General features: G+C 38.5%; 1 protein-coding gene across 1 annotated transcript; it reads left to right on the top strand.

Annotated features, from left to right (window-relative positions):
• Positions 1–4,580: 4,580 nt before the first annotated feature.
• On the top strand, positions 4,581–6,751 carry LOC145908625 (transmembrane 6 superfamily member 1-like). The gene is made up of 4 exons (XM_082995942.1): positions 4,581–5,259; positions 5,464–5,683; positions 5,873–5,956; positions 6,101–6,751. Exons 1-4 carry the CDS (start codon positions 4,628–4,630, stop codon positions 6,272–6,274), a joined length of 1,110 nt encoding a protein of 369 aa, XP_082852068.1. The 5' UTR covers positions 4,581–4,627; the 3' UTR covers positions 6,275–6,751.
• The last annotated feature ends 4,105 nt before the right edge of the window (positions 6,752–10,856 follow it).

Here is a 10,856-nt window from a genome sequence, read left to right as displayed (position 1 = left end):
ATCGCCGGAAAGCATCAGGGAAAAAACGAGATTATGAGATTAGGCTCGATCTACTGCCTGTTTCGGGAATATATAGGATCATGTTTACCTTTAATCTGTAACCCAACTCAGATTGAGAAAATGTGTTTATAAATTGGAAACCCCCATTAATTGGAATTTAATATCAGTAGATTTCCTTTTTGTTGTTGCAAGATTCGATTGCGTGTACCCTTTGTCACCAAGCAAACAAGGTACTTTTACAAAGCTTTAGTAACACTTTATATGTTATTGCCAACCAATTTCTTGGTTAAAACCGCGGACAGTTTTATATCTCCCAAACCCTCGAGGCATAGCTGCTCAGTGCTAGTTGCAATGCGAAATTTCCAGCAACGGTAGCTTTTGCCTCGTGGACTTATGTTGACTTTTGCTTTGTTGGCCAACAAAAGATCAGCGTGACAGTGTACAGAACGCAAAGTAAAGAGCATTGTTTGTCACAATTATTTCTAGGTATTAAGTTTTGTCCAGGCTTTGTCACAATTATCTTTCACATAATAGTAGCCAAGATGACCTGTATCCACTGTGTAGGGCGTCATTTTCTGCCACTTTAAATGCCACTCTAGCACTATAACTACGACTTGTCAATAATTTCATGCCTGGTAAGGTACATAACTTAGTGTAAATTTAGCAATATTACACAAATTCATAATGCTCTCATCCCCGCGAGCCTAGTGCTGTGTAAACAGTCGCCAAAATCTGAGCGTTGGGCCTCGTGCTACTAAAACGTGCCGTCTGTCTGACTAAATTTCACTCAGTAACAAAAGTAGTCGACTGTCACTCGGCAATAACAATCTCTATTCTAGTCGACAACCTAACACTGAAATCAAGCATAGGAAATACTATGATGTCTGACAACTTGGCACGTGGCAACACTTGAACACAGGCTATAAATCGAAATTTTCAGGTTGGGTAGACACAACAGTGCACAAACTAAATACCCACCTATTACATTCGACAGCAAAGTATTTCCTATGCTAATTTGTGTCTGACGGCGGCCGTTTCACTAAACGTTTTGAAACTGGTTCATTTCCAGTTTTAGTCACAACGTATGTACATAGAGCTTGTTTTCATCTTAACCAAATAAAGTTAGCGAAGCTCCCTACCCTCGCACGTGAATGCAGAACGGTTTGTGTTGCTTTTGCTGACTCATTGTACTTGTTTTGTTTGGTGACTGAGCGTTTTGCAACCCCAGTTAGGAATCGGGACAACAAGTTGATTAGTGTTTAAACCAAGATTTGCAGAACTTTGTTTTCATATCTTTTATATTGTATTGTGGCTACTTGTCTGCTGAACGATATGCGTTTTTGATACCTCATTATTAGGTTAGGGGCCACATACCACCCACCAACATGTTGGAAAAGAACAAACAGGAAACGAAGAAACTTGTCTCGCGATGAGCAAACCAAATTCTATTGGCAGAAAACTGACACGAAGAAACTACGAGCAATAATCGTACAGCAGAGAGACGTATAACGAGAAAGTTTGAAACTAATTATGGTCATAATAAACGAATTGGATCCAATTGGCCGTTTGTTCGGAAAAATCGTCTGATATTTACACCAGCTGCATCGATAAAACCTTATAGGTCGAAACAGTGGCCATCTGTATGCAGCTTACACATTTATGGTTATAATGGCATAACATTAACAGTTAAACTTTTAGTGATATAGCAGGACATAAAAAATAAGGTCTCCTATACTATTTGATAAATGTTATTGATGATAAATGCTAAAACATATGCAGTAAAGCAGAAGCTAAGCTGTATGTTATAGGCAACTTCTGCTAAGTTGTATGTTATAGGCAACTTCATCCCTGTCACAGTTCACTTCATCTTTTATGAGCCATTTGAAGTCCTTAGCGACGTGGAATGTACATATTTGGAGGAGGCCGGCGCTCATGCTACTGATCACCAAAAATAGAATTTAAGAACCGCCTTCCACCAGCTGATATTCACCCGTTAGACAATTCTAAGTTCAGAAAACCTGATATTACCGATTTAATTGTGAACATCGGAATTTCTGACCTACAGACGTGTTTCAGATCCTTAAAACAATATGGACAGTTTCGCAATATCGTTTTAAATCGTATTAGGGACGACTTAATGGAAAGTTTATCTTTCGTGCTCGTTAAACACATTTTAGAGTTATGTAATATACCTGTAGATTGATTCGTTGGCTTGTGGCCCATGTATAACTTTATTTTTTATGTGTGTATATCTTTGCGTGTAAAATAACAATGATTTTAGTTTAAAGAAACTGGCCCATATTGTTAAAAAAAACGTTACGGCAAAAACTTATGCCATCATCAGTTAGAATGACGCGGTTGGTGTAGCTACATCATTATAACGAGCTGACTTGACCGACATCACAGATAAGACTCGCGTGGGTGGTGACGTCACTTTGCTATCGGCCACACACCACTAGAGGCGGAAAATGCGCAGCAAGCGACGCAAAACACAAAATATGTTTTCTTTTAAATCATGACAATGTTAACAACAATATGGGCCAGTCTCTTTATACTCCGAATTATGAGGAAATCCGTGATTTGTGTTCCTAACAATGATTTGATTTGGCAAATCCCTACTTCTTCAAAGACGCAACTCTACGCCCTCTTTAAAGTTCACGAATTTTACAAAATCTGACTTTTCGGTTATATTTGACCGCAAAATCGCAGATAAAAAAAACTTTTTTAAATATAGGAACACCACTTACTGATTTACTCTTAAGTTTCGAACACAAAAAGGGTCGTCTGTATTGCAGAAAAACGTTATCTTACTACTTGTGACCTGCTGTGTTAATCGTTCGCTCATTTTCACTCTGCCAACCAACTATAGATCCTGTATTAACTAACTGCCTATCAAAGCAGTTCCTATTGTCTGGTTCTTTCGCTTGTACGCACGCCTGCTCTTTTGGAAAGCAGCTCGCTTTAAATCAGTAACGTGTCATAATTTTAATCTTGCTTAGTCATTAACGCGATTAGTTGTATAAATTCAACCGCCGCCTGGTATTGCAATGTGTCTTTCAAATAATATATTTGTCCACACGCACGGAGTCAATTTAGTAGCCAATAGTAAGAACATGCCTAGCAGACTTCGTTCATACATAGCAGCCGGGCGAATTTATTCAAAAGCGAAAGGCGTTATATAAAATGAAAAGTCACCCACAATCACAGAAACGTTAATTTCAAGCCTAAATCTGTCAGTCTTGGTATATAAGACAAATAATTACCAAACATGAAAATTCACCCTGTAACATTTATAACCACCAAGTCATAATTTTTGTTCCTGTCCGCTCAGTAAGTTTTCTATGTTGTGTTACTTGCTTCTTGACGTCATTACAACTACAAGTATCTTTGTTACGTCACATACGTCGTTGTCCATTTAGAACTCAGAAGCAGATAGTGCTGTTGTTGACTTAGTTGGTAGTAGTTTAGTTGTCATGCATTGCTGTAGGAAAAATAACCTGTGTTTTCGGTTTAAAGAAGGGCAATTTTAGCAAAAGCAAAGTGTCAATTGAGTTTATCTGTAGCACATGCTTATACGGTAAGAATGAATTGTTGATTGTGTGGTATAAAGCCCAAGATTATGGGAAAGCCCGTTTTCGTCGCTCTGTGATCCTATAATAGTTCGGTAAGGACCAGTGTGTTTTGATTTCTCCGTTTTAACTCTAATTTTATGCCCGTTTATGTAGAAACAGCAGCACCTTGAAGAACACAAACCGCGCAACGCGACGTCCTGTGTCGTTACATGGCGCCCTCTGCTGACCCGCTTTTGGAACCGTTCAGGACATCTTGTTTTCCCTGTCAAGTCTCGGACAAATTTAATTACTTGTTCCAAAATGCTGTCAATGACTCAGGAACATGACTACAAAATACAGGTAATAATTAACAATTTTGTTAGGCTACCTGTTTATCACTTGATTTTTTATTCCTATTAACTTGTTAATACGGGTGGAACATAGAGATCAGCTTGGTCAACAAAACCGGTCAGGTGAATCTGTTCTGCTTGAATTATCGCCTACATTTAAATAGATGCTAAATGTTTTCATGTAGAGGTTGAGATTTTTTTGTCATTTGGCAAGAGCTGTCGATAAAGTTCTAACTAGCTTTATCTCTAAAGTTCAAACGCATAATAAAAAATGTAAACAAACAGTACACAAAATAACCAACACGTCATTTCAAAGCTTTAAGCGGACTTTGTACTGTCAAGTGCACGTAGCACAGCCACAGAGTGCAAAATTCTGAGTTTGCAAGCTTTCATTCTATTTTTGAACCAATTTTGTTTCCGTGATGTTTCTTTATTACGCGTTTTTCTAAAGAAAGCTTTTAGCATTTTTTTGCAAAAGATGTTTAATAAAAACTAACAAATTGTACCAGAGGGATGTTAGTTGACAAAAAAAATTGTTTTTTTTCAGAAGTATTGCACCATGCGAATGTGCTATATTTTATTTATGTACTGTATCAGAAATTTTATAACTCATTTACAAAGCTTTTATAGCAAAGTTTATACTCTTTATTGTTATCCAGCTGTACAACATAAGATTCTGTGCTGCCTTAAGAGTTGTAAATCTGCATTTCAAAAATTGCTGCAAGCATGGCCAAACTATCGGGTGTTTGTACTGCTATTTTGCTCAGTCAGACAGCCTGGCCTATTCTTAAACTTGTTTCGCTTTACCCTGAACTTACAAGCCCTTCTGTACTGGCACCTGTTGGATGTGTCACACTCTTTGCTGTTGCAGTTTTGTTGAAACTTTTTTTACCAACCAAGAAAACCCATGAACTTGAAGCCAACAAAAATGCACCTGGAAGAGGGCTTTTGTTTTATACCTGCTGTTTATTTTCGTTTTCATCAGTGGTTGATCTCATTTTTTATTTTGAAGTTGTTGGTGTTGTTCAAGGATACATGGCCTTTTATCTAGAAACGGGAGAACGCTATTTTCGAACGCCTTATGGTGCACTCTCACTATTATGGGATTTTATAGTACACTATCCTTTATATATTGCCATCATATATTCTATTGATAATGCCAAAGACTGTCGCAACTTGGTTGTATACTGGGGCACCACAATGGCTTTGTCGCTTGTTACATTGATTTTTGGAGCTATGAGTGGATCATATGGCAATGAAATGCAACCTGCTGCATTTCTCAATACTCCATATGGTATTTTGCCTGTATACTACCTTTTAACCTACATGATGCAGCCGAGACATTTCACAGAAAACAAGTAAGCATACAATTATGTATAGGCATATTAATATGGTAATGTGCATTACTGAAAGTGTAGCATGCTGTGCAATCAACTTCAAAGTGTTTAGTATAATTGTGTTAACACTAAACGGGTCATGTTATTGTATAAGTAATTGATACACATGCTTTAATCCAGAAGTCATTTGATGGCCACTTAGTTGCTGTTTATGTTTGTTTACAGAATTTATCGCAAGGAACAGTTTGGTCTAATGGATGTAATGTTGGCAATAAGCTTGATTGCAGGATGCATCTTTAGTACTCTTCGAGCACTAAGTGCATTGGATTCACCATTCCCTCATGCACAATTTTATGTCAAACACTATGAGCCTTACCTACTTCACCCAACAGACTTTGGTAGCATATGGATTTTATGTGCCTTTTTTATAGGTAGTCTTTTGCAGGTAATGAAGAATGTGATTGGATTAAATTATACTTAGCATTGGAAATTAAAGATATTCAGCGAAAGCACAACTGTCAGCTTAGAAACACACAGATTTACTTATAAGAAAATTATTTATTTCTAACGTTTAGGCAATAATTTATGGCATGATTAGTTTTATAAAAACTTCTCACAATGCTAGCTGTTATAGGTTGTTTTAGCAAGAGGAATATTTGTTCAAGATGCAATGTGGATGTTGGACTGGAGCCTTGTTAATGTTGCCTTTACAATTTATGTAAGTATTTTTTGAAAGTATATTGAAGGCAGCTGCTTTTCCAATGTTGAGGTTTCCAACATTTGGTAAAACTGGAAGTTTTTTCTGTTTGATTTCAATTTTGAGTGTACAATTTAGAATCTTTAAACATATTTTGCTTGTCAGGGCACCTACATTCATCTCATTGCTCAGTTTTTCCCTGGTATGGAACCTCAGTACAGAATTCCAAATGAAAACATGGTTTTTGTGGTTTTAGCAAACCTATTTTACCCAGCCGTTGCTATAGCAACAATGATTCGATCGTTTTCCATGATTGGGCAACGCAAAAAGCATGCTTGATGGTAATAAACTGAAATATGTATGGCTTTATAATTTGGTTTACATTTAAAATATTGTCTAATCGATTGCCTTTATTTCAAAACTGCTCTAAGCAGTTTTTTGTTCCTGGTTTTTAATTTTTTATTATGCAAATTGACCCTATGGTGTATGATTGAAATCTATGCATAAGTGTATTGTTGCTTTGCTTGAGTGAAAGACGGAAATGTCCAGCTGCAACCTAGCATCCAATGATGTGCCTGAAACCCTTTGTTGTATAATGATGAGTATAGTTTTGTCAAGAACTGAAACGTTTCCAGACCATATCACTTTTTCATTTCCATGTCTTCGTTGAATATTTCTGTTCTTACGAACTGATAATGGCATGCATGCATAAATTTGGAAGTACAAATGGTTAAATGAAAACGACCAAACGTTTTCACAATCAACTGCATGTCGAAATACTTTCAACCCCCTACAATTTTCTCAAAAATATATGTATATCCGTCAAGAACATAGAGGTGACGGTAAAGTAATTAAAGTGGATGCAAGTCCCTGGTTTTTCACGGAGAATGACTTCGAAAAAAGACGCTTATTTCTATTAAAATGAGTTTCGCCGGCGGGAAATACCCACATTGTAGTCGGTGATGCATGGAAGATTCACGGCTGAGTGAGCACATGTTCTGTTGCTAGGGCGAACTTTGCCAGTTTTAGGCCGCATATCAGCATTAAATCCCCAAAATCTAGTTTTGAAGGCTATCACCATTAATACCCATACGGAGTGATTTCCTTTTTGCCAACAACTAGTGATGCACCGAAACAGCAATTTTTTTATTCGGCCGAAACCGAATATTCGGCAATAAATTCGGCCGAATAAACCGAAACTAATTTTGGTGTCCATCTTTTTAAAATCGCAATAAATTTAAACAAAACATGTGCTGGAATGGATCTGATCCTGTCATACAGCCTTTTATTGGCACTTAAAGAATGCTGTACCAACTTTTTAAAGTTGATTTCGATGACAGTTAACAACTAAAACACATTAGTACAGTTTGAACAATGATTCTAATCTTTGCATATCAGCGTTGCATGCAGTAAAAAAGTTTCGGTTTCGGCCGAATTTTGCAAAACACAGCAAGGATCTGAGGAGCCTCCAGGAGGATCTTTTGTCCTATAGGATAGCAAAAACAGTCCCAGGGGGCAAACCTTTTCCTGTGAAAAGGGCTAGGGCCAACATTAAATTGCAAATTGGATGAGTTTTTTGTGATTCATTTTTTAGCAAAACCATCTTACATTTTTTTGCAGCCCATTTAGCTAAAATAATGACTGATCGGGGGCCGAAATGACCCCTAGGTGGTGCTTTGAGCAACTACCTTGCAACTAATTTTCACCTTACTGCGTAGCCAAGAGGCTGGCCTAACATAAAATTACATATTAAGGTATACTTCTGTGATTCAATTTTGAGCTACATCCCCTTGAACATTTTGATGGTTTTTCAACTAAACTTTTCACAGCACCTTGGACCAAACGTCTGACTGACTGAGAAGAACGAAATGCACTAAAACTGCACCAAAGCACGCTGAAAATCTACCTGGCTACACCACGTGACTTCTTGCTCATTCAACCAGAAAATTGACCCCAATGCATCACCGGTTGCCTTGTGACGAAACTGAGACTCTCTATGACAGGGGAGTACCAGACGGGCATTCCCCGCGGGCAAAACTATTTTCATAGAATTACTGATATGCGGTCTTTAGTGGAGTTTGGGGCTTTTTCAATCAGGAGCTAATTGGTGCCGGGTGCTGTAGAAAAATGAAAATAGTGTAATTTTTAGTTCGTTAAATACACATTTTCCGAAAACTGCAAATGGTGGTGGCAACCCTTTAAGTGGAAAATATGAAACGTCTAATTTGTTTCATCCCCATCCTTTGCTCTTTTGCCGTTCAATGGCACTTTATCATGTACTTTCTGTTACTGATGTAAAACAAAATCACAATACCTGTCAGCGAAAATCAATTCTTAACTCTTATGCAGAAGTAATGCCATGCTTTCGCATAGCAAGGCAGGATCGCCCCACTGCGCAGGCCCTTTATATTTGGCGATCACAGCTCTAATATTCCGATCATAAGATTCACAGGCTTCGCAGCCAAGGCATTGCAGCCAAGCTGGATCAGCCACTTTTCCCGACAAGTCGGAGCGATATCTGAAAAATCAAGCTCCCGGTGAGGTTTGAACTCACGACCCTGGGCCAACCAGGCCCAACGCTCTACCAACTGAGCTACAGGAGCTCAGTGGCTTCACGGGGTATATTGTGGCCAAGGTACACTGGTGGGCAAGCGCACAACTTGTCTGGCGACCTTCACATGCGTAGAGGATCTCCACCACCGTAATCAGACAACCGTACTTGTCGGGAAAAGTGGCTGATCTAGCTTGGCTGCAATGCCTTGGCTGCGAAGCCTGTGAACCTTGTGATGTAACTCTTATGTTTATTTAATAGATAACAGAGCGTAAGCTAAAAATGCCATATACCAATGAAGAAAAGTAAGTTGCAAGCGTAGGACACAGCAGAAATATAACGCCAATAAGATATCATTCACCGAATCTTGGGAATGTGGCTTTGGTAAGATTCATCCATTTGGCTTTGCAATTATCTGGTTGTTTGGCCATAGGTTGTTCAACAAATTTCACTGCAAAACAGCTGCCAATCGGCTGGTGTTGACCTGACGAGGGGTGCGCGCTTTATAATGATTCTGTTGCAGGGCCGTCTTGTTGGTTCTTCTCGTTTTGTATTTGGTCAAGTTCCAGTCTGATCTATGTTGTATCCATCATGTTTAGAATTTTTTTATAGTCTGGCCAACGTACTGCTCATGACAGGTTAGGAACGTTGCAACATAAATGCCGTAACTTGCACAGGTTAGGTTTTGCGTTAGTTTGTATTATTTTCCCGTTTTTGTCGTCAATGTTGACGATTCATTGACCATAAATTTATCTCCTTAACAAAGTCTTTGGTGACAAAAACCAAAGCTAGATTTGCAATTCACCACATGCCACACACCAGAAACTCAACAGAAGTGCTTCCATCCTTGATGCGCATTTTACAGAACACGATTCACAGGCCTACAGATAAAATGCTTTTGTGAGCTTTAAGCGTCAGTTTGTGGTTATATCTTCCTTTGCGGAAATACAAAAGGTTGTGAATAAAAACGATGCGCGTGCTTAGGAGAGATACTACATATTGAAGGGTTATGTTGGCGAGTGATACAAAACAGTCAAATGGTCTATCAACGATCCTCACTACCACGCTGCTACAGTGTGACTTTCGTGCAGAAACCATCTGCAGGAACCTTGGATATATGTGAGGATCAATGGCTGCACAGGACACGGGCACATATCAACGTGCAGAGCATGGTTACTCCTGCATGCAAATAGAATTTGTTGTGTTCTCGGCCGATACATTTGCATGGTGATCGTGCTTGTTTTGTTTTGATTGTTTCCGTTGTTGTTCTTTATGTCGTCACATTTGTGTGGCAAAATCGCGTACAAGATTTGTCCCCTTTTCTTTGTTGTGTTTTTTCTTTTCTGCACTTTGTTGCTTTTCTTTGGCGTTACTCATTGTGGTGGTGTAGAGATTGAGATTCTGGTTTTGCCAGAGAGTTTTGCCAGGGATTATACTACATGTATATACCTGTTAGGCTTTCCGATGTTATTTAATATCTTTATCATTACTGTTTTTACTATTTTCTAATTTTTGAGTTTTTATCAGTTAACGTTTCCATAAATATCAGACCTTTGTTTGAACTTATACGTCGGTTTGTGCAATGTGAAGGAAGTCATGTTGATGGCAACTTCTGTTTCGATTTGCCGTTAAGCCTGACTAGCCAAATCATGTCGTCGATAAGCCTACAGAATATGTGTAGTTTATTTAGGATGTCTGTGATACCAGCCGGATGTTTGTAAAAGCTCTTCCCAAATTTTAAGGTTAGACTTTTCATGGTGAGGTCAGCTAATTCAACCAACTACCCTTGCACGTATTCAGAGAAGTTAGAACTTTCCTTCAGACCTGTGGAGACGGCTTCTCGTACCAACGTTTGGGGTAAAATGTTGTACAGTCCAACTACATCTGTTGCGGTGATGTACAGCCTTTTACTTTTTCTGTTCGTTTTTTTTTTGTGCTGACATTTATTCTGAATATATTGCGTACTGTCGCGGCAGAGTTCGTCAATACCAGAATAACAGTAGTCCACAGCTATTGGATGGTGCGGGTGTTCTAAAAATGCTGATATTTTGGAAGTTCATCAATTGCAACTGTTTTCAGGTTCTGTGCGCTGAGCTTATGCGTTTTAAAAAGAGGATATGCGTAAGTCGAACTTGTGTTGGCGAAGTATTATATGCTTGTGTCTGAGATTCGACGAAAGCCACTATCTAATGGTTTGATCCTGATAGTACGAGTGTGGTCTTAGAAATGGCTGAGGAAGCGTAGACGTCCTTAAGCAACAACTCACATTTTTTCTTTTTTTTAACCGACCTTCCGAATTATTTTGGCGTCGTGTCCAGGTTTTAAAGTTGTTCAGTTGTTTGTGCATGATATTTTTGTAGCCGTTAAAAT

This window comes from Ascidia mentula, chromosome 7 (assembly GCF_947561715.1).
Source record: "Ascidia mentula chromosome 7, kaAscMent1.1, whole genome shotgun sequence".
NCBI classification, from domain to species: domain Eukaryota; kingdom Metazoa; phylum Chordata; class Ascidiacea; order Phlebobranchia; family Ascidiidae; genus Ascidia; species Ascidia mentula.
The sequence above is the reverse complement of the archived record's forward strand: the minus strand, read 5'-3'. Positions and strand labels throughout refer to the sequence as shown.